Genomic DNA, 23,670 nt, shown 5'->3' on the forward strand with positions numbered 1-23,670 from the left:
TAAAGACTTTAACTACTTTAGATTGTTTATTTTAAATGCCACACCATTTGGAGAGTCTAACTCAGACATTGCTGCTAACGCACATAATATGAAAAACTCAAAGTGTCAGTACCACAGCAGGAACGCCCATTAAAACTTTGAGATGTCACTGTACTTAATAAACCGCAGCATTCCTGTTCATGTCTCTAGTTGCCCTGTTTAAGCTCTAACAATGGTTCAGATTTTATGAACTCATTGTTTGTTTGTGCATTAAACCTTGTACTACAAATCAGTGGTTCCGAAACATTTTCTTCAGGGACCCCTACTTTACCGTCGTATATAGTGACGCCTCCCCCACAAACAATTACCAACAATCATTCAACCGGATAAAAAATGCTCTCAATGTTTCCTGCCATTCTGTCGATTCTGTCTTTGACCGTGTTGAACAGTCTTAAATCTGTTAGCTGCCAGTCCAAACATTATTTCAGCCATTTTAATGCTGGTTTAATCAGCACTCTAACAATGTTGTGTGGCTTTTTGGCTTGTGCAATAAGGAGAAAGCACTGAAATGATACAACAATTGCTGGCTTTTTGGTCGCTTGAGCCCTGGCAAAACTTTCCTTAATGTTCTGGGGCCTGTTTGTCACCACAAGTTCCTTATCTCAGGGAGAAACTCCCTGGATTGACCCACCGTCACAGGGTGTTTACTAATCTGGTGTCACTTAACTTTGCAGGGTTTCATACGTTCAATTCCCAATTTCTCACAGCAAATGACATTTATTTCTTATGGGCAGTTGTGACTCAGGAGGAAGAGCAGGTAATCCACTGATTGGAAGGGCAGTGGATTGATGCCCGGCTCCTCCACTCCGCATGATGAAGTATTCTTGGGCAAGATGCTGAACCCCAAATTGCTCCTGATGTTGTGCCATTAGTGTGTGAATGTGTGTAAGAGGTTAACTGAGTAACAGGTGGCACCTTGTGGGGTAGCCTCAGCCACCAGTGTGTGAACGTGGGGGTGAATGTGACGTGTCGTGTAAAAGCGCATTAAATAGTTGAAAGACTCAGAAGGCACATTACAAATGTAGGTACATGTGATTTTGTTCCTTGCTTCTATAAGGCCAAACTCAATGTAATGGTAGATCTTCTTTTTCTTGTAGGTGAAGATAACAGTGCTTGAGGATAATGACCCTTTGGCCGAGTATCATTATATGCTGAGTATCAGCACAGGGCATCGGCACGGTGCATCCACCTCCTCTCAGGTCAGTAATAACTTTGAGAGGACTCACAGACACTAAACCTGTCTGCTGCTTCTGTTGCACGACATTTGTGATTCTGAAAACTTTGCGCATGTATGTCCATCCTGATGTAACGTTTATTTAAATTTAGGTGACAATAACTCTGCTGGGCACTGAGGGAGAAAGTGAGCCCCACCACCTGACGGACCCCGAGAAGCCCGTGTTTGAGAGGGGTGGGGTGGACATGTTCCTGCTGACCACACACTTTTCCCTTGGAGATTTGCAGAGCATCAGGCTGTGGCATGACAACTCGGGAGCACACCCTGCATGGTACAAGAGGGAGAGATATGCTGATGAGACACCAGAGATGATCAAATTATTAGGTTAACCCTTTGAAACCTGGATTGACATCAATTTGCTCGTGCCGCAATCAGACACCTTTCATAGATGTAAAGGACAATGAGCAACTTGGAAAGAAATGTCCTGCAAATTGCAAGAAATAAGTAGATTTAAAAATTATTTTTTGTAAAAGTTAAGGAAGTATGTCCAGAGAACTATTTTTTTCCATTTTACTTTACTTTTTTAAAACTTAAAATTTTCAGGTGATTTTCTTGTACTTTTTACTAATTTCTTGTTATTTTTGCAGTCATTACTTCTTAAGTTGCTTATAGCCCTTATTCCATGTTTTTAAAAGAAGTCAGACTAATTTGCCACAGGTTTCAAAGGGTGAGCATGGAGCAAAAGTGCAGCGGAGCCATAAAGCAACGCATATGCAAGTGGTGGAAATCCTGGGTTAAGCTTGAGTTTGCACAGTTGCTAAAAGCACAGGGGATAATTACTGATTTTATATGCAGGTATGTCAACAAGGTAACGGTGCAGGATCTGGAGAGTGGTCAGAAATGGCACTTCCTGTGTAACTCCTGGCTGGCTGTGGATGTGGGAGAGTGCTCTCTTGACAAGGTCTTCCCAGTAGCCACAGAGGTGGATTTGAAGAGGTTCAGGTAAGACCAGCCATGGATCTGATGAAAGCACATCACCAAGAAACTTAACTTGACTATTTCCCCTCCTGAATCCAAATTCCTGTTTTTTCACCAAAACATATTTTTAGTAACCTGTTCTTCATGAAGACAGCCAAGGATTTCCGTGACGGCCACATCTGGTTCTCTGTCATCAGTCGGCCTCCCTGCAGCACTTTCACATGTGTGCAGAGAGTGTCCTGCTGTTTCTCCCTGCTGCTGTGCACCATGCTGACCAGCATTATGTTTTGGGGCATCCCCACTGACCCCTCTGAGCAGACCATGGACCTGGGTACGTAACAAACACAAAGCAGGTTATGCATAGATGAGTATACTAAACAATAAAGATAAAGTTGACTGAGGGAGTAACTGAGAGGACCTGTCCTTTTAATCACATCACACTAAATTTAAACTTTACTTTTCAGGTCACATTGAGTTCACCTGGCAGCAGGTTATGATTGGGATTCAAAGTTCAATCATCATGTTTCCCATCAATCTCCTTATCGTGAGTATCTTCAGAAACACTCGTCCTCGAGAGAAGAGTGCCAGAACCGACGCGTCTAAACAAGGAAAGACTGGTCGAGTTTCTCCCTCACAGACGTCTTCCCCTCAGAAAGAGCTGAAGGACATCACACCAGACACTGTGATCAAGGTGAGCTAACAGATAAGCAGTTTGGAAGTGATAATAACGCCTCTGTTCTACATGTCTAAAGTGATTGATGTGCTTTCTTGATTAGGACATAAAGAGAATAGCTCAGTCACTCTCAAAGGCCATGAAGAGTCCACTGCCTCACCTGGAGCTCCGGAGTGGTCAGCCGGCAGACATCAACACTCTGCTGTCTCTGGTGGAGGACATCATCAGACAGCAGAACAGAACGGCTGGGGACTTCTACAGTGATGCCTCCAAGAGGGATCGCTCTATGATCCTCAGTTTACATGCAGTTAATCTACAAGGTAAGCAGCACCATAACCTTCACATTTTTATTGGCTCGTGATTTGGAAGACCAGAAAAATTAAATAAGGCAAAGAATTAAAGGTCCAGTGTGTGGATATTTGGGGAATATATTGGCATTAGTGTATAATCAACTGAAAATAAGAATTGCTGTGGTTTTGTTACCTTAGAATGAGCCTTTTGTGTCTACAAAGAGAGCTGGTCTTTGTTCATGATATTGCCATGTTGCACTGCCATGTTTGGTTGCAGGAACATCCAAACACTGGCTCTAGAGAGGGCCATTTGCATTTTTCCGTCGGCCACTGTAGTTAGCAGCACCTCTGCGAAGAGTCAAACCGTGTCGAAGAAACACTGATTAGTCACATGAAGCTGCTTTATTTAGTGTTTTTACCTGTTGTAATCACCTGTTCGTTTGTTTTGGAGAGGGAAAGATCTCTGCAGGTAAATTGGCTCCCTGTAAAAAAAATCCTGAAGATTAAACACTAAAGGAATACCAAGTTGGTGTTAAGGCTTGGTACACAGTGGTCATTTGATAAATAGGTAATATGTAAATAACATACCTCTAAATAGAGAATCTATTTATATTTAAAGGTTTAGTATTTCATCTTCTTTCTGTCTCCATAGGATTTAATTTTCTTGAACTGGCTGGATGCATTTTATCTATTATATGCTGATATGAACATTATGCAGTGCAATTATTTTCTTCATTGTCAGTTGAAAGATTGGATTGAGAAAAAAATTACTTTACATAAAAATTATAAAGTTGTTAAGCAGGCTCTCTCTGATCTGCTGATAATGGTGGCCTAACTGTGGTCTCCTTTGCAGACTGATAAACAAAATAATCCAACAACCACAAAGACAGTCTCGCTGAAGGAAAAATCAATTATGTTCATGGAAAATTGAATTACTTTGAATTTGTTATGTATTGCAACAAATATATCACCCTTGATGAAAAATATAAGCACAATGCATTTGGCATCCTAACTAACAGAAACTGATTTCTGCGTGGACAGAAAACAGTGTGTGCGGGAGCCCTGAGAAAACTTCAGATGAAGTTCAGAAAAAGAGCAACAACAGCCGGTACCTGTACAAGCAGCTGCGTCATGTTGAGAAGGAGCTGGGTTTGTTGGGACCGTCTCGTTTTCCAAACCCAGACAGCTACAACCGAGCCATGCAGCAAGTTCATGGAATGAAGGGTCTCCTGGAGTACCACCTCCCCTCCTCCAGCCTGGAAGGAGACCAGCTGGACCGCAGCCCCAGTCCAGAAGAGATAGTCAACAGAGACTCCACCAAGAAGTGTTGTCAAGGAGGGCTGCCGTGGTGGTTTGTGTTTGTTGGCTGGATACTCGTGATTGCAACCAGCGGTGTGTCAGGATACTTCACCATGATGTACGGGCTGACGTACGGGAAAGACCGCTCTGTGAGCTGGCTTATCTCCATGGTGGTCTCCTTCTTTGAGAGTCTGTTTATCACTCAACCTCTGAAGGTGAGCAACAGCATGTTTAGCATTGCAAATGTTTAGAAAGTCATTAAGTGAGTTTGTGACGTTACTAACCAAAGTCCAGTCTTTTTGTGTGTTTAATAAAATGTTTAGATAGTGATAGATGTGTTTATGATGTACTGATATGACAGATTATCAATACATATTTTAAATTGGAGATTTATTATCTTTATTGTTATCAGATTTTTCAATTTGTGCATAGAATAAGTAAGCTTACCTGGATGACAGCTCTTGTCACATCACAAAACATGTTTCCAAATTTTTGCCCATACAGAGCCAATAAAGTAATTTTAGTTTTTGTTTAAATAATAATATATTTTTTACAGAGCACATGTGGTTGCAAAGTGCCTCATACAAGGCAGCATTTTTTTCTTGAAATCAGATAAACAATTTCATTCATCTAAGATAAAATTAATTAATATAAAAAAGCAAAAAAATAAAGAGATGAAAGACAATTTATATTAAATAAGATGAAAGAAGAAAACCTCAGAATCAGTATCAGCTCTCTGAGAGAAGTATGTCTTGAGAAAACATTTAAAAAGGCCTGAATACATTATTCAGCTGTAGATGTATTATTTATCTTATATTTTTATTGTTTTTTTAATTATATTTTTATTGTCAAATATAATGCCGATAAATAAATTACTTTAACAATAATAACAAAAATAACATTTGCAAGGCTTTCCAATTCTTCCACAGACCTACTTCCAAGGACTACAGTGCATGCAAATGGTATTTAATATGCACTGATTATTACGAGGTCGTGTGGTCTGAGCTAAGTCTGAACATCTTCTGTCGCAGGTTCTTGGTTTTGCTGCTTTCTTTGCTCTTGTTCTGAAAAAAGTTGACCAGGAGGAGTATGGAGAGCCGCAGATAGATGAGAGTCTGAGAAACACAGGTACGTTTTTTCCAGTTATCCATTTTTTGTTGCATCGTTTGTGTGAAAAAAACAAATCATATAAGTACAGTATTGCTCTGTTAGATGATCTTGATACAGTGCGTGCAGCAAGAAGAGACAGCACATGCAGTTTCTATCAGCCACCACCTCTGACTGACATCGAGAGGATAAGAAACAACATGATTAAAGAGCAAAAGGTGTTCGTCCTCATAAGGGAGATTCTTGGTAGGATCACAGCTTTGATGCAACATAGGACACAATGTGACATGTATTGAGATGCTGACATGAGACATTTGTTTGTGATGCAGCCTATATGGGATTTATGTGGATGCTGCTCCTGGTGGCGTACAGTCAGAGGGACCCTAACGCTTACTTTCTGACCCAACACATTCGACAGAGCTTCAGCAAAGGGATCTCAGACAGTATGAGTATTCAGGATGTGTTCGACTGGGCAAACACGACTCTGCTGAGCAACTTGTTTGGAGAGTATCCAGGTCAGTATGATTTGTTGTGAACATCTGTCTTACAGCTTTCTTTGTATGAACCTTTAAGTTTTGTTAAGTTGTTGTTTCATGCAAATCATCCAGCTGTTATCATTTGGTAAAAAAATACATAGCAGATATCATTTTTTGCCTTCAGCTCCCTGAAGGTCACTTTGATTATTGTATTTTAAAGCTCATTTCATGTGTATATTGTTGCTTAGCCTAATTTTCTCCAGGTAATTTTGGATTGTAATCCAAAACAACTAGGCATTGATGTGGCAATTAATACTAAGAGTTTTGATGATGGTGATGTATGAAAGGATTTCAAAGTATTTCCCATTTAAATATACTACATATGAAGATGAACTGATATCCTCTGATTGTTCTTTTTTCTCTTAAACTTGTGTTGTACTTAAGTCACTTTTACTGCCTTTGTTTCTTACTACTACATTATATCAACAGGGTAATGAATGTCCAAACATAAATCAGTTTCAGAAGAGGTATAAAGAAATGATTTTCACTAGATATAGGGATGAAGAAGGTATTTGACAATCTCCAGGTGTTTACCGTTTGTTATTTACTGTTTAATTTTTATTTTGTCATTTATTATTTTTTGTGTTGCCTTGAGTTGTGTGTGTATATGTATGTGTGTATATGTGTTTGTATTTGTGTGCATGTATGTGTATAAGTATAGAGTATGTATACAAGTATACATACATATCTTGGTTAAGTAAAACAGCTGTCATGATTTGATAAGAAATACAAAGAAACAGATTATTTTTGATAAGATTAATATGTCAGCAATTTGTATATTTTTGAATAAGGTTTATATATAAGAATTTATATTTTCATTAAGATAGATATATTTGTAATTTATATCTTGTAAGATAAAGATAATTGGTAATTATGATAATATATTAGAATAAGTCTAGAGAATGAATTATTGTATAGCTTTATATTGATGTGGTAGCTAAATACTTGACTATTATTATTTATGGATAAGGGCTGGGATTAAATAAGTTAGTACTTCTTCCCACTCCTTTTCAGATATAGGAATCAAATCATGACATGTTGTTTACATTTTTCATGTCTTCTTTTATAATTGTCTTTTTTTGTACATGTTTGTTCACATTTGGAATAAACTACTACTACTTATGTGGCAAATAGTAAAATGTGTTCATAATGTCCAGTTATTGACCTGTAACAGTATAGAAAGACCTTGTCGAGTTGGTTTTTACCAAAAACAAAATTTATTTGGGCTGATGGTGAAAAATAAAATGGACTGTTTAATCTGCAAAAAGTGGTTAACAGGCACAACATAATTACCATTAATTAACTGATATTTCCTTTACATGTGCTTATCCTGTCACAGGATTCATCACAGATGGAAACTCAAAGCTGGTGGGTAACGCTCGTCTTCGCCAGGTGAGGGTGCAGCAAAAGTCCTGCCGTGTGGCTCCCTCTATGCAGCAGTCTGAGCGGAACTGTCACGCTCCGTACTCATGGGAGTTGGAGGACATGGGCTCTTATGGTCCAGGCTGGAGCCGCTCTGTGGGTGATAACAGCTCACTGGACGGTCACAGCCCGTGGGTCTATCAGTCTCAGGGTAAACTGAGGGCCTTCCCCATCTGGGGCAGCGTGATGCTCTACAGAGGAGGAGGGTTTGTGGTAGATCTGGGGCCAGATTTACAAAATTCCAGCAGGTAGGCATTATAATAAATCAAGACCCACAAAAATTGACTCATCTAAAAAAAATCAGTGTGTTTTCATTACTTCCGAATATGCCGTTTATACCTATACAAGGAGCAGGTCCTCTGCCTCAGCATCCACCATGTTGTTTCTACTGTAGTGTGGGTCTAGAAAGGGCTAAGTTTTTATGTTTTTCCTTTTTTGTGTTTTCGTGCTGGCCGCTATAGTTCTCATACATGCCTAACACTTGGGAGTGTTCTTAGTTCTGCAACCTCACCACTAGATGCCACTGCATCATACATACTGGACCTTTAAGTGTGAGGAATTGCAGCTTTTCCATATAGCTTTTCTAGCAGTATTAACTGATCCAGATATATTTTGACTGTGCAGTCAAAATAAGTAAGAAAGACAACAGCTTGGTGTCCGAGAACTTTCAGAGGGCATATTTTTCCTTATTTTCTGCTATTTTATAGACTAAGAAAGACGACAAAAAATAACAGTATTTAGATAGTTAGTTCTTAATTTCTAGACAGGTTAGAAAAACAATTTGTTGTACATTTATCTTAAATCTAAATTCACATTTGTCTACAGTATAACTATGCCTTCAGATTTAGTAAAAGTGCTTTTATTTGCCTTATTAGCAATAACAGATGCCACAAATGTGTTTTGCACAGCTGGCCTCTACATCAGAAATTGCTGTTTAATGACATCAGGAGAGAACTGTGTTTGAAGTTATAACATTTATAAATCCTGTGTTTAATTTCATGTCTGTTCTTTGTAGTTCCCTTCAGTACCTTCATGACAACACCTGGTTTGATATGTACACCCAAGCGATCTTTGTTGAGTTCACCGTGTACAATGCCAACGTCAACCTCTTCTGCATCGTCACACTCATGCTGGAGACCACAGCCATAGGTAAGTATTGCATGTCCAGCTACTGTGTGAAAGCTGCACAGAAGCTTTGATTTTTATAGGAATACTTTATGTTTACTCCAGGAGCTTTCCAGTTCCGCAGTGAGCTTCAGAGTGTGCGTCTTTACCAGTCGACTGGCGGCCTTCACATCTTCGTCATGGCCTCTGAGGCTATCTACTTCCTCTTCATTATCTACTACATGTTTGTCCAGGTGCGAATGCATAATACCTCGAGATTACTGCCATCACCAGTAACAATTATAACATCTCACACAATCTCCTCTCCTCCTACAGGGAAAGCTAATGAAGCAGCAGAGATGGACTTATTTTAAGAGTAAGTGGAACCTGCTCGAGCTGGGGATTATCATCCTCAGCTGGAGTGCGCTGTCTGTCTTCATCAAGAGGACTTTACTGGGAATGCGGGACATTGAGTTCTACCAGAACAACAAAGACCAGTAAGTCATACCAAAAACACAACCCATACAAGTGCATAATAAAGGATCTTATTTTAAACCTGTTAAACAACAGTTTTGCTTATTCGCGCATTTTGCTAATTATTATTTCTGACTGTACATCCATCGTGCAGTCACCAGCACATCATCTCTGCAGCACAGAAAAAGATGTTCTTTTCAATGTTTCTCATACACAAAAACTGTCCTTTTTTTCATTCTGCCCTGATCAATAGTAATACTCACATAAAACCAGAAAATTTTAGTTGATACAGTATACATGGGAGAGAAATGTTTCCGTTTTTTGCAACCTGTTTTACACTGAAAGTGGTAGTTAGCGAAAACTGATCAACTGTCAACATTTTCTGGTGTGAAATGGGATGTAATATAATAAGTGTGTTTAATTTAGTGTGTAATCACCTCAAGATAAGAATTGTGTTTTTGTTACTATAGAATGAGCAGTTTTATCAATGTATGGAGCAGACCCTCATCCATGGAGATTGCCTCATTTCTACAGTAGCCCAGAACAGACAAACAAATCACTGGCTCGAGATAGGGCCATTTGCTTTTTCAGGTCAACCCCTTTTCAACAAGCAATGTCTGGAAAAAAACACATTTTTTGAAAAAGTTTGAAACTGCTTTATTTAACATTTTTAAAACTGGGTCTGGTTGTTTTGGAGAGCAAGAGACCTCTGCAGATAATTCGGTTCATGGTAAAAATAAAAAAAAACTCCTGAGTGAGCAAACATCATCAGGTCCTGGGCCAACAGCCTGTCAGCAACACACCTGACACCATAGGAGAAACACAGATTTTTTTATTCAGTCTTTTTACCTGTTTAAAATCCTTGTTTGTTTTGGAGGAGAAGAGACCACTGCGGATAATTTGGTTCTCGGTAATAAAAAAAAAAACCAAACTGTTGTCTTTCAGTATTTCTAACCGGGAGAAGTTTTAGCTGGTTGCAATCTGAATTCCTCACCACTAGATGCCACTAAATCCCCCTAAATCTTACACACTGTTCCTTTAACTTTGGGAAATACATATATACACAGAGAATATGTTTTTTGAATTAAATTTCAACGAAGTCAATAGGAAAGTGTTACTAGGTCAACTGTTATTTCCTCCATCCATTCAACCACTCAACACCCTTTTGAATATATAGCTGAAGCAGGCTCTGTCCCCTCATGCCCTGTCTCCAGGTACGCTAGTTTCCATGAGACAGCCAAGGCTGATGCGGTGCTGGGGTATCTGATTGCCTTCCTGGTGCTTCTGGCTACAGTCAAACTGTGGCACCTGCTGAGACTGAACCCAAAGCTGCACATGATCACAGCCACACTGCAGCGAGCCTGGACGGATATCTCAGGCTTCCTGGTGGTCATGACCATCATGTTCCTGGCCTACTCCATCGCTGTGAGCAGTTTCCCACACTTTAACATCAACATGCAGCTGGAATCACTGCTTTTCTCCATATTATATCTACATTTTGTGAAATAGAAGTTATCATTAACACAACTTTCAATTTTCAGTCTAACCTGATGTATGGGTGGAAACTCTACTCCTATCGGACTCTGCTGGACGCTGCACAGACCATGGTCAGTCTGCAGCTTGGCATATTTAACTATGAAGAGGTTAGTATGAGACTATTATAACTTTACCACAGCAGTTTATGACAGCTGAACTTTATTTTTTAAAAACTTTTTATACAACCATGTACTGTGTGTTGTGTACAAAGTTCTGAGTTCTCTCCACAATCAATAATGATAAAGAGAAAAAACCCAAAACAAAATCAAGGAAAAATAAAGGTGAAGAACAGAACAGTCATGGTCACAATTTTTAAAGATGGACTTTTCCCACAGTGGTAAATCACCTATTTCTGTCATTTACTAACAAAAATATTTTCCACCATTCTAAGCTAATTTTTTCTTCATTGTATGTGGGTTCAGTCTTGCACCAATTCCTTGTGATCAATAGTATATTGGTTAAATATTGATTATTATCCATGACACAATCATTTAGATTTCCAATTTGTATAACTTTGTATTCCTTATTATTATCATTTTATTTTATTTTTTAATTTTTTTTAGGATCCTTACATATCTGCCAACATGATGTTGTGAATCAGTTTATATCAGCTGACCTTTCTTAAGTGTATGTCTTCCTCCTGATCCCTCAGGTTCTGAACTACAATCCAGTGCTTGGAGCTTTCCTCATTGGCTCCTGCATTGTCTTCATGACCTTTGTGGTGCTAAACCTCTTCATTTCTGTCATTCTGGTGGCGTTCAGTCAAGAGCAGATACATCACAAGGTACTATAGACATGTAAAATAAGTTAGATTGTACCACTGCAGATAGCTTGCCGCTCCCTGAGTTATGCATATTACTCACTGTTTTTGCAGCCATCAGAAGAGGATGAGATTGTCGACCTGATGCTGATGAAACTCTTCAGTTTATTTGGACTCAAATGTAAGAAACAAGATGCCGACTGCTCAACTGAGAGGCCAGCTGTGTCATCTGCTTCAAGTAATGGACTCTCAACGATTTCTTCTGGGAGTATTTGTGTGGGATGAAATGTTCCTACAGAATGCTTTGCTTTGGTTTTTGCTATTGTTCCTTTGTGACTGAATATTAGCTGTGAAAGTCTATAGATTATTAGCCTTTCTCTCTTCTGCTGCAGATCTGTCACTATTGTAGGAGAAGCTGAAACACTGAGATAAAGTAAGAACTAAGCATTATCCTTATGTTATGTGCTGAGGCACTGCGTTACGGCTGCATTTTATTTTGTTAAGCGAATAAATTTGTGTCACTAAATCTTGTCCAATATGCTTTAATTCCATAAAATAATTACTCATAGACACAAGTAAAATTAGTCTGACTTATCTGATAAAGTTAATAGTAAATAACAACATCTTATAGTTGAGCATATTATGTTTATTACAAACAAATATGTATACTGATTATCTTCCGTAGTAATGATTACTGTTGCTTTTCACAAAACAAGACGAAGCTTGTGTTATCGATCCTTTAAGAATAAGATTTTAAAGTTGAGGTATCTAAGACATAAGTATATCACAGAATCTAGCACAACAAACACAAGGTGGCTGCATGAAGTAAAACTGATAAAAAAAAAATGTAAAAAAGAGAGCTACAGTTCAGGCTTGTGATTCTACTGCCTCAGGATGTTGTCAGATTCAACAAGATATCATTTGATTCTATGTATATAGTCAAAATAGATAGTAATGTGTAATATGATCTAGAGATCGGTTAAGTGTAAATATTCATACATACTTGATATCTACTGCCAGGTGCCGTTTAAGGCCTTTTAACCATTTCAGTGTGTTGCTCCTTCGATTCAGTGAAAGTGAGTAGAGCAATATTTAGCAATATAGCAATATTAGTAATTTACTTGACTAAAAGTAGCAATACTATGTTGTAAAAATACTATCTTACAAGCAAAAGTCCCACATTCAAAATCTTACGTACAATTACAAAAGTTTTGGCATCAAAATAACAAAAAATTCTTATGTACTTTACTTTAACACTGCAGCTGGTAAAAGTGTTTTAATTAACTTATATACTGCTGGGTGGTTTAACCTATAATAATATGAGTTTAATTGTATTTTAAATCAATAATCTAAATTTGCAAAGTAACTCATAAGTAAAGCTTTAAACAAATAAAACTACTGTATTTGCTTCCAAAATCTGTAAAGTGGAAGCAAAAGTAGCAAAAAACAGAAATTCTCAATTAAATTACAAGTGCCTCAAATTCCACCTATATTCCACCACTGATTATTGTGGACATATATGTCAAATACACACAAATTAATTTGTGTGTGTGTGTGTGTGTATATATATGTTTTAAAAAATACTGATAAATCAGTGACAATGGTGGAATGTAACTAAGTGCATTACTCAAGTACTGTATTTAAGTACATATTTGAGGTAATTGTATTTAACTTGAGTATTTTCTTTTCTTGCTACTTTATAAATTTACTCCACTACATTTCAGATGAGAAATCTTGTACCATGTTGAGGTTTTGGGGTGTTTTCATTTCGTTATACACCCCCCAAATGAGGTTTTTTTTTTCCACAAAACTCAAAATGATGAGTTTTTGGTGAGAATTTCTTATTTCATTGGTTTGATTTTTTTTTTTTTTTTTTTTTTTTTTTTTTTGTTTGTTTCTCTGCGTTTGGGTATTTTTTCTTGATTGTGCTTCCTTACTATTACTTTATTGACATTTAGGACTTTTAATTGTAACAGAGCGTTTTCTACTTCAGTAAAGGAGCTGAATATAAAATAAACAAAAAAATAGATAAATAAACAGTTCATGACTGCTCATCATTACTCATTATCATAATTATGCAGACGCATGTTTTACGTATTGCGTCATCGGCGTGGGCGTGTCTCGCGGTGTGAGCAGCTCGGGGTGTCTGCTGACAACAACACACGTCGTAGGCGGACCGCGGGGGGATTCACGAGCCAAGTGACAGCGGAGACGGTTAACCAGCTACAGCTAACAGCAGGGTCACCTTAGTCACTACGGTCGTCCGAGCGCAAGTTTGAAGGTTTTCTGACTGTCAGAGAGGAATTAATATCGTTCAGTGAAGGTAACTGACTTGAAGGTGTCCGGTTTCCTCAGTCAGAGGGATTGCGATGCCCTCTGACTTTATCTCCCTTTTCAGCGGGGACCTCGACCTGAATTCTCCCAGATCCTTGTACTCAAAAGGTAACAACACCTTAAGTTTTCTTCACTTTTTTAAGTTTCTACTCAAGTCGTAGTTTGTGTTAGTAACGTTACCTGGTAGTAACTTTTCATGTAACTGTTGGTAACGTTCAGCCCCCTTAGTGTCATCTGTAAACTGCCTCGTGCCACTTGCCTGCCGTTAACAGTTAAGTTTGAATCCCAGTGCAAAGATGTCCACGGCGTCCTTCAGCCTGTACGTTAGGTTTTGTTTCTTGGGGCAAGGTGAAGTTTTTTTCTGTTTTTTTTTTTTTTTTCAAACTGAAGCCCTCAGCAGCTGCATGCACACCGGTCAGACCAGTTTACTTGTGCCAGTGCTGTCTATTATTTGTGGGTTGTTCGAAAAGGCCCCTCTCTCTTATATGTATATGTATATGTATATAATTTCCTTGATATGTTTATAGTCATTTTTCTAATCAAACTCTGTTTTTTAGTTTTAGGTCATTTCCTTGTCACATTTTAATAGTGCTTTGCAATTTGTGGGACATTTCATGCCATGTTGTTAATAGCCTTTTTTCCCCCATGTTTTTAAAAGAAATCCTATTTCAAAGGTTTAAATACTTGCGAAAGGTGTTTGAGTGCTGTTCAAGAGCTAAAGAATTGTGACCAAGTTACTGTATATGCTGAACAGGATATAGGCTATTACATTTTAGAAATTAACTTAACTACACCATTTTTCTGCACTACTGCAAATATATCTTTGGAATTTACATAGTACAATTTCTTGTTATTCATGGTCAGATACATGTGCTGATACCTATATATCTGCAGTAAGCTAATGTTGGTCAGCCAGCTTATCATTCATGCTTTACATTACAAAGAGGTAAGGACTTCTGAAGTGAAAATAAATGTACTTCCCAATCAGAGGGAAAGCAGAGAGGGTCATGTGCTTGCTATCTTAGGGGGAAAAACATGCTGTATTGGAAACCCACTTTGTTCTGTGCAAGTACAGTGATTAGGCATTGAAATTGAATAGTTAAGGTTAGGACAGCCCATTCGTCCGGGAATAGAACCCAAACAGATCTGGTTTCCAGAAAAAATTGGGAAGCGACAACTTCCATGTTTGCTTGTGATGTCAGATTGGCTATTGTAAACAGCAGTCAATATTTGCAGAAAGTCCCTCCCTAGCATCATAGTTTTGCAAGAAACAAAAAATAATTTTGCAAAATCAAACAGCTGCTTGCCAGCTGTTTTACTGGAACTTTAAGGGCTTAAATTTTAAAAGATGCTTTTGAGATTTCTGCCAATATAATCCCATCTTTATACAAATCCCATTTTTTAAATACAATTTGCAGTTGATATTTTTTCAACACACTGTAGTATATTATAAACAGGGCCACCTTAGAATGAGGACAGCCTTGACTATACCAGAGACGGTTCAGAAAGAGCATATTTCATTATACTTCTATTAAGAAAACTGTAAATAGGGAGAAGATACAAAGTGTTGTGATCATGCAATGGATAAGCCAGTACCCATAACTGTATTCAAAACAAACAGTCCTTCTAATTCTTACCCTGCAGTATTAAAAACAATTATTAAAATGTTCACACAAAAAAACAAAAATTAGTGATCCCCAAGTCCTATAAAAAGCTTTTTTAAGATCAATTTTTATCATTTAACTCATTTTATGATTTATTGATGCATTCAGTATTAGTTATGACTCAACAGAAAGCCGTTATACTGTTGACTTTTATCATTTCTTGTGCAAATCATAAGTCAGCTGATATTCTCTTGAGATCTAGATAAATAGCAACTTGTTCCTTAGCCTACCTTGTTTACTTACTTATCACACTATTGTGTATTTATGTCAGCTCAGTCGGCTCGGCTGTGTGTGAGAGGTGAAGTTAGTTTTGCATCTTGCCGACAAGGCCAACTCTCCCCCTGTTTGTCTGCAGCATTGTCCCTGTGGTTGAAAAGAAAATTTAATTTATCCATTTATGTCGTCAAACCCTCAGTATTGACAAGACAGACCTTACACCTGGATAAAAAAGAATTATTCTCTATTATGGACATCATATGGAGGAGATTGTAGCAGCTATTTGCAGTTATTTATTGGTTTGGGTTTTTTTTTCAGAAAGCTACACTGGACAGCTAAAACATGAGGAGGAATACATATTTTTAGCATGCGAGCCGTTCTGGGAATATAAAGGAAAAACGAAAACAATTGCACTCAAGACAGGAATGCCAGTCACACTACCTTTTGTGGTCCGTAATGGACTGCAGGTTAATGGACGCCATAAAATATATTCCCACCACATCAAAGGTGAAGAATGTTATGGCTTTCTCATAACTTCAGGTTAACAATTGTAAGACCACAAACTTCGACATATATTTTTTTGTTCATATTGACACCCACCAAAGCACGGTCAATCATTAACCCTCTGGCTGCCCTGTGTGTAAACCTGGGCTTAAATAGCACTCTATTAATATTGACTCTGCTGTGTTAAGCAAACTTGGCGGCATGCGCTTAAAAATACTTGATTGCCTTGAAAGCTTGTTGATATCTGATGATGAAAGAAAAAAAAATGCCGTAGAGGGAAAACATCTGAAAAATAACAAAAAGTATTAAGAGTTGAGCAATTTGCTGTTGCATTAAGTTTGTGCCTTTCCTGTCCTAAGCACATGAACAGATGGACTTTGTTCTCAAATCTATATTTTAAATATAAGGATATATTTTTGCTTGCTGTTTTAAATATTAACATAATTAATTCACAACTCATCAGTCTTTTGAAGTTAAGGTTATTGAAAGCATCATAAAGCATTGTCAGAATACTTGCATACTTCATACAGGTGGTTAGTTTGTAGCTTTGCTCGGTTATTTAGCCAGTGTCACAATGAAAGCAACCACACGATCATGCTTGTCATTGATACTATTTTTCATAAGTATGCTCAGCCAGCCAACCCAGAATGACATAAATATGGGTCAGATACTATCTGTCCGAGAATCTACTACTGTGAATCTAGATACAGGTCTCAGAAGTAGAAGAGAGTAGTAGTAGTAGTAGTAGTAGTGGGGGAAGGAGGAGGAGGAGGAGGAGGAGGAGGAGGAGGAAAGAGTGGATGTTTCCATTCAAATCAAGGTAGCAGGATAGTCAGAGTGGGGGCTATTTGTATCTGTACCATTGCCATTGCAATCATTGTAGCGGGCTAGCTCTCATATAAACTAATGTATAAATTTACCATATTTAGGCAAGAGGCAAACTTACTAAGGTAAGGTTTTGCAGCAATGACCAAACAAACACTCGAGTAGTACATTTTCAAATAAGCAGTCTGTTACTTTTAAAACATTACTGTTACAGTTATTTCCTTGTTTCTTTTGTTACCATTAATTGTTGTTAAAAATGATGTACTGTAGCTGCCTACAAAGAATGAGTGAGAGCCACTATTCAGCAGAAAGCTGAGCGGCATAGAGAGACAGCGAGGATAAACGAAATGTCTGTGGATTGAGCATACTTTTTATATCTTACTCTGTGAATTAAGGATTTATCTCTACCAAACCAGAGTTTTTTAAATAAAAAAAAAAAAAAAAACAAGTGTAGGAATAGGCCAAAACAGAGTCCTCAAACTAGTGAGTGTGACACACTCCAAAATCCACAGACTTGGGTTGTCACCATAAAAACTACCAACAATCTCAGTTTTCTTTTGCACCAGTCAAATGACCATGGCAAACAGTTCAATGTCTTTTCTACTCATTTTGTTTCTATTCTGTTAGTAGTACTCACTTTTTAGGGTCTTTGCTGTTAACCTCAGTCTTTGGTTCTGGCACTCAGACTCCCCGGTCATATATGCAGTTGGGTTTTATCATGTTCATCAGCAGGACCCGCTGTCTACAGTGCCTCAGTGTAATGTTGGCACTGTGTATTCTGTGGTTAAAATTGGTGCAGTGGTGCTGAGCCCAGCAAAGAAACAGACGTATTATTGTCCAAAAACTTTTCTGTTAACTTTTCTAGGAGCTTTATGCACATTTTGACTGACGGGAACCAACTAATAGTGTTGGTTCCTGAACCCACAAGCTCCTGTAGTATTTTTCATCATCAAATACCGAGGTGGAGTTTCCAGTGCAGAGTAGTAATGTTAACATTTCAAGGAAGCTACATATACAGCTGACTTCTCGACTAATGTAAAGAAGAGCGAAAGAATTGTTTCATTCTGTATAGGTACACACTACAGAGGTAAAAAAATAAAAATCTAGGTCAAGCCATTTTTGGCATATCTGATCTTCCGTATTACCTTGTACGTCTCCTTTAAAAAAAGAGTGTCACACAATCATGCAATGTTAAATTAATGAACTATATGTTATCAAAATATTGACAGCATGAGCCTAAAATTTATAGAAAATTGCACTCCTCTAACAAATAACGATGCAGTATTTATTAAAGTCTTCTTAGTTAATTCCTGCAGTAAGCTGTTAATGAAAAGTTTGACAGCAGATATGTTAAAATAAAAGAGGGATCTTTTTTCTTCTTTCTTTTTTCTGATTTGCTCTTATTGATTCAAATGTAAAGCCTGAATAATGGCACTGGATATAAAAATCACGTATATCCAGTGTTAGGGTTATTGCCAATAGATTCATTGTGTGTGTGTCTTGACAAAAACAAATGCAAATTACTCACACCTCCTTAACTTCTTTTAAATCTCCTTGATTAATCATTAACACTAACCAAACCTCAGTAAAAAGCCTAATCAGTCTCAGGTCAAAATATCACCTCCTCTGGTATTTACTGCACACTTGTGACTTTGTTTTGGCTGCAACAAATCAGTATACGAGTAGTTTAACATGGTAAAGCTGTAGCACCTTAATCTAATACTAAAGTGTCAATTTCATGTAATTTTCTTTCTCTTAAGTGAGGCTAAAAAAATTAGTTGCATTTAAAGAGTGGTTTCTGCTACAATATGTCAGTTCTATGTCATATATAGATAAGATCATTAGCCCTCCATTTGTTGTTCTCCTATTTTTGCACTTTATAGAAATATTTTGGTTTGCACTCAAAAGCTTGCATCAGCAATTTCTGTGTTGAAAATCTGAAATCTGAAAATTATCATCAAAATATCAGACAAACAAAAATAAGTATCTGACAAAAAATAATAAAAGATCCTAAAAATAGTATGAATTTTAGTATTTTATTTTAACTAAAACATTTCTGTCACTCGCTGCATGACTAATAGTCAAACTGATCCTGTTTTTTGGTTGTGCAGTGTGGCAGTTTGGTACAGTATGTACTATGTTGAACACTTTGATAGATTTAATGATCTGCAATGAAGTTATCAGCAAACCATAAAACTTAAAGTACCACAAGTATGTTGTCCATCTTTACTGCTCTGCCAGTCATATTCGTTTCACGAGAAGTGTAGAAGACACTCTTTCTCCTTGGCCTATTTTAGGTTAGCAGGTCAGTTATGCTCATGAAATGTAAGCAGATTTTTTGCTCACCCTGAAGCAACCACAGACACACATCAGCTGTTGAGAGGTGTAGCTTTGAAAAATTATTAAGTGGAACAAGATGTGGCATACCCCCCAGACATCAGTTTCTTTTTTGTTTCTTGTTCATAGAGCTGGATGGACGTGTTTCAGTAATTAAACTATAGTTTCTGTCAGTTAATCTGTGGATGATGTTATATTTACATGCCAAAATTGAGAGGAAGGAGGAGATGCATTTTTCAGATTTAGCTTGTTTAGTGTTGTCAGTGTCTGTTAAGTCAAAAGGAGCCGTGCAGGAGGCCATGATGCTTTTGCTTCCAATCATCACACTCACACTTTCTCACACTTTTCTGTGAAAAGCCCAAAGCACCTGTGAGATCTAACATCCACTGCTTGTGTTTCTCTCCAGAGCAAGATGATTCTGAACTAAGACATTAAATATTAAGCGTGGTGAATCTTGGCTAGCAGGAGTCTTTCCATTGGCAGATGAGAAGCAGCAGGAGTTTACAGATAAGCTGTACACACCATATTCCACACTGCCAGGGTATTTTCTGGCACAAATGAGAGAAATGTAGCACCTAAAGTGTGACCTATTGAACAGTAACTTATTATAATTCTTTATAGTATTAAAATAAATATTTTTCATGCTACATCGTAAGCACATGAACAAGGCCACAAATGCCTCTACCTGCCTACAGGAAGGGAAGAAAAAAAATAGTGAGTATGCGTTAAAACATGTTTAACCCTTTAACACCGGGATTGACATCAGTTTTCTTGTGCTGCATTTAGTAGCCTTTAACCTCTTAAACCTGAGAAAACTTCTTTCAACCAGATTCAAAAATAGGACATGCACATCCTGTACATATTTAATTTTTTTTACAGAAAAAAAAGAAAAATGTTTTCAGCTTTTTAGCATTTTAAAGGTAATTTTCTTGTTTTTGTTTATATTGGGTTTTTTTTCTCCAATTTTTCAGGTCAGTTTAAATTTTTATTAATTTCTCATCCTCTTGCCACGTTGTTAAATAAATCAAGGTAATTTGCTCAGGTTTTAAAGGGTTATATGGTGAGTTTTGTTTACTACATAGTCACTACATTTTTATCTTGCTTTGAATGGATGCTGACAAACCAGAACACCAGGTTTTTGTTATTCAATATACCAGCCTTACAATAAGCCCTCCTTTTGTGCAGCATATCATATTCATTTTTTGTTGCCTCTGTGCCAAAGAGCTGTTGATTCAACTCTTTTGGAAGGCTGAATGTTGTGGTGAGGTATTGTTTGATTGTAATGTACTTAAGTAAGCTTCCAATCTGAAACTAGTTGACCTTTAGCACCTGACTCTGACTCTACCTTAACTCATCACCCCCATCCTTCTGCAACAGTTGTCCTGTTGACTTGTAAGTAAATTATGCTGTTAATGGATAATGGTAATTAGCTCATGCATCATCCAACTATGTTCTACATTTTTAACAACATCCTGAAGTGATTTTGCTGTTGCAATTACAGTTGATGCATTTAATAGTCTTGAATTTGACATTGGTTTAATGCAGTTATGGTACAGGCAGCACAGATTAGGTAAGGCCATGAAGTATTGCTTCAGGTTTGCGTGTCAGTATGTCTAATATCCATGTGGATCTGATTAGCTAAGTTTTTGTGTGTCGTGTCATGATCATCATAGGAGAAAAATATTTTTTGATGTAAAATGGAGAGTGTGAACTGTGAAGTGCAAAAAAAAAAAAAAAAACCACGCAGGGTTGCAACAATCAATAGTTTCAATTATCGAGTAATTTCCAACTGACAACTTTCTCAAATCCCAGGGGACATTATTAAATGTAAAAACTAAAGGACAAGAGATCAGTCGTTTCTCCAAGTGCCCCAAAGCCACGTAATATGTTTACATTCAGGTGACAAAGCCCTCCAACTGCTGCAGTACATATGACACGAACCAAGGAGCAAGTCAGGTGACATTGTTATAGAGTGACAATTTCAGTAAAGGGAGGAGGTGGGGGTCGAACTTTGATACCATTGTTCGTTTACTGTTTCGAACAGTCAATGTTTTGTTTTTTTTTTTGTTTTGTTTTTTATTTTAAATTTTGTATAACCACAGTTGTTCCCTAATCACATTTATTATTTAACCATTATGATGAATGTCCCCTAGAAGAGTTCAAAGAGCTCCAGAAAAACTTGTAGTTTAGAGAACAACTTTATTGTTCCAGCAACTACAAGTGTTGCTGGATCTCTTTGACCTCTTTAAGACTTTCTTCTTTGTGCACCTTAGAAGTTGGTGAAGGTGTGCCAGAAACCCCCAATCTGCTTCTACAATGAATGTGCCCTAACTTTTAACATTCAGCCTTTTCAACCCAAACCACAATCTTGCCCTAAATTAAACCATGTCATCATCGCATCATAAAACAGATTTATTATTCAGGAAACCCATCTATGGCATTCTCCAGGAGGCATGGACAAACAACTTGGAGGACTTGTTGCAATTTGTTTTGTCTGAACAACAATCAGAAATATAATACATTACATTATAATGCAAGACAGAGAACGTCAGAACATTCTCAGATTTAATGACTTGGAGCCATCAAATGCTTGCTTAAATAACTACTTCAACCATTAATCAGTTATCAAAATAGTACTATAATATTAATTTTCTGCCAGTCAAGTGACCTTACCAGTTAACTGACTGATAGTTGCAGCTTTAATGAAATACATTTCTGCCCTTTTCATCTGCATATAAAGCCCAGATCAGACCAAAGATAAGCGCCAAGACAAGTTGAAACATGCAGCCACTTGCAGCGTGCCTGTCTGCAAAATTATATAAATGTGCTACTTCACACCAATGCAGCTCAACGAGATGGTGTATTGCCTCTATAGCAACAACTCTTTGTGCTTCCGTTTGGACTTACAGCTTGTTGGGCTTATTTTGTAGCTGTATATAATTTGAAGCTTCTTAAAATAAGGGTGAGGAAAGCGATAGTGAGATGCTTGCTACAGCTGCATCTCTAATAGGCTGGTGGTGAAACAAAGAAAACATAAACAAAACGACATGAGCTTCAGATGGACCATATTCAAGGAGGATGGTGCCCGGCAGCTCAGTGGGGACAAAGGGCTGCTGTCAGAAATTGTAGCAGCAAGTCGCTGCATGTGGACACATTTCCACAGGTCAGTTTCAGGTCCAAAACTTTGTACCTGTGAAGATCTCCATATTGCAGGCCACATGTTGCCTCATTTTTGTCCCACTACCCCACTTAGAGGAGTAAAAAAAATGCCCTCAGGTTTTTTCCCCCCTGCCATGGATGCTTTGAAACAAAACAGCAGTCACTTCATGGTTTCAGATTCCTGCTCCAGATTTATGGACAGTGTTGGTTTTCTTTAGGTGATGAGACCATGTCTGTTGACTTTATACAACCCATAACATCACAAGCTTTCTTCATAGCGAGGCTCCTACAAGGAGGTATTTCATGACCTTTAAGAATGCTGTATGGCTTTTAACATAAAGTATTCAAACAATCCAGCCCACGGCCTAACTGTTGTGGTATCTCAATATCCTGTGCTTTCATTTCTTTTTTCTGAGTCATCTGCTGCTTCCTTGGCAGACTGGCAGGGCTGGAACGGACTGGCCGATTTACCCTGCATCCTGTCATTGTTGGTACTCTTACTTGCTGTCTTTATTGACCTGACACTTAAGGGTTTGGATACTGAGAGAATCCCGGTAGGGCCAAGACCAGGAGAAAGGATCAGATTCTTGTAGCAGATGAATTCTCTTGGTTCAAGTAGGACCTACTGTATGTCTTTTCTGTTTTAACTGTAAGGTGATAACCATACTGCAGTGTTAAGAAAAAAGAAGGTGTCACTGAAGGGGGTGCTAACCAATTTTAACTGCTAAAAATGTATCTACTTAACATCAAGAACTTGTGGCCATTAAGACCAACTGGTGCGTCGCCTCATGTCTATTGTGTCTTGGCCAAAAAATTACACTTAAAGTCACAAGGCCACTAAATGTGTGTGTTTTCTTTAACACATTCAGAAGCTACTGGAGGTCTGCTTAGCTCCTGACTACATTATGGTCCCTTTAACCTTGTGTAAAGTTTTTCTGCTATAGTGTAACTAATTAAGGCCACATTCGCTTCTAGCCCCCCACACACAGTGGAATCTCTTGCCTCAGGACAAGTCAGTGCAAGTCAAGGTGAACTGGGTCTATCTTCAATAGCTTTACTTACATTTATTGCCATCCCTATGCCCCTTTTTTACATTTGTCTTTGGCTATTACTTTATATTCCTTTCCCTTGTCGCAGTGAGGCACAATAAATTGCTGCTGCCTCAGAAAACAGTAAATGTTGTTCATTTTTATTATTTGTCAAATCTTATTGCTTTAATTATTGTAGTAACAGCATTTT

General features: G+C 37.8%; 2 protein-coding genes across 3 annotated transcripts in view; both read left to right on the plus strand.

The window, feature by feature from the left end:
• pkd1l2b (polycystic kidney disease 1 like 2b) overlaps nucleotides 1-13,387 on the plus strand; it is a 30,437-nt gene extending 17,050 nt beyond the window's left edge. For both annotated transcript variants that reach the window (XM_088077613.1, XM_042486414.2), the window contains 18 exons: nucleotides 1,137-1,238; nucleotides 1,366-1,544; nucleotides 2,069-2,215; nucleotides 2,323-2,522; nucleotides 2,656-2,882; nucleotides 2,968-3,184; nucleotides 4,196-4,668; nucleotides 5,485-5,581; nucleotides 5,666-5,806; nucleotides 5,890-6,075; nucleotides 7,436-7,766; nucleotides 8,534-8,667; nucleotides 8,749-8,876; nucleotides 8,959-9,119; nucleotides 10,311-10,521; nucleotides 10,638-10,739; nucleotides 11,285-11,416; nucleotides 11,507-13,387. In XM_088077613.1, coding sequence (XP_087933739.1) covers nucleotides 1,137-1,238; nucleotides 1,366-1,544; nucleotides 2,069-2,215; nucleotides 2,323-2,522; nucleotides 2,656-2,882; nucleotides 2,968-3,184; nucleotides 4,196-4,668; nucleotides 5,485-5,581; nucleotides 5,666-5,806; nucleotides 5,890-6,075; nucleotides 7,436-7,766; nucleotides 8,534-8,667; nucleotides 8,749-8,876; nucleotides 8,959-9,119; nucleotides 10,311-10,521; nucleotides 10,638-10,739; nucleotides 11,285-11,416; nucleotides 11,507-11,677 — 3,339 coding nt within the window. In that variant the 3' untranslated portion in view covers nucleotides 11,678-13,387. The remainder of the gene's footprint in view (nucleotides 1-1,136; nucleotides 1,239-1,365; nucleotides 1,545-2,068; nucleotides 2,216-2,322; nucleotides 2,523-2,655; nucleotides 2,883-2,967; nucleotides 3,185-4,195; nucleotides 4,669-5,484; nucleotides 5,582-5,665; nucleotides 5,807-5,889; nucleotides 6,076-7,435; nucleotides 7,767-8,533; nucleotides 8,668-8,748; nucleotides 8,877-8,958; nucleotides 9,120-10,310; nucleotides 10,522-10,637; nucleotides 10,740-11,284; nucleotides 11,417-11,506) is intronic.
• Nucleotides 13,388-13,530: 143 nt separating this feature from the next.
• Nucleotides 13,531-23,670, plus strand: part of nfat5b (nuclear factor of activated T cells 5b) — a 44,291-nt gene continuing 34,151 nt past the window's right edge. Inside the window, exon 1 of the mRNA XM_042488888.2 lies at nucleotides 13,531-13,834. Within this exon, the coding sequence (XP_042344822.2) occupies nucleotides 13,762-13,834 (73 nt within the window). The 5' untranslated portion in view covers nucleotides 13,531-13,761. The remainder of the gene's footprint in view (nucleotides 13,835-23,670) is intronic.

Source organism: Plectropomus leopardus, chromosome 1, assembly GCF_026936395.1.
Source record: "Plectropomus leopardus strain MGB_pleo_1.0 chromosome 1, ASM2693639v1, whole genome shotgun sequence".
NCBI classification, from domain to species: domain Eukaryota; kingdom Metazoa; phylum Chordata; class Actinopteri; order Perciformes; family Serranidae; genus Plectropomus; species Plectropomus leopardus.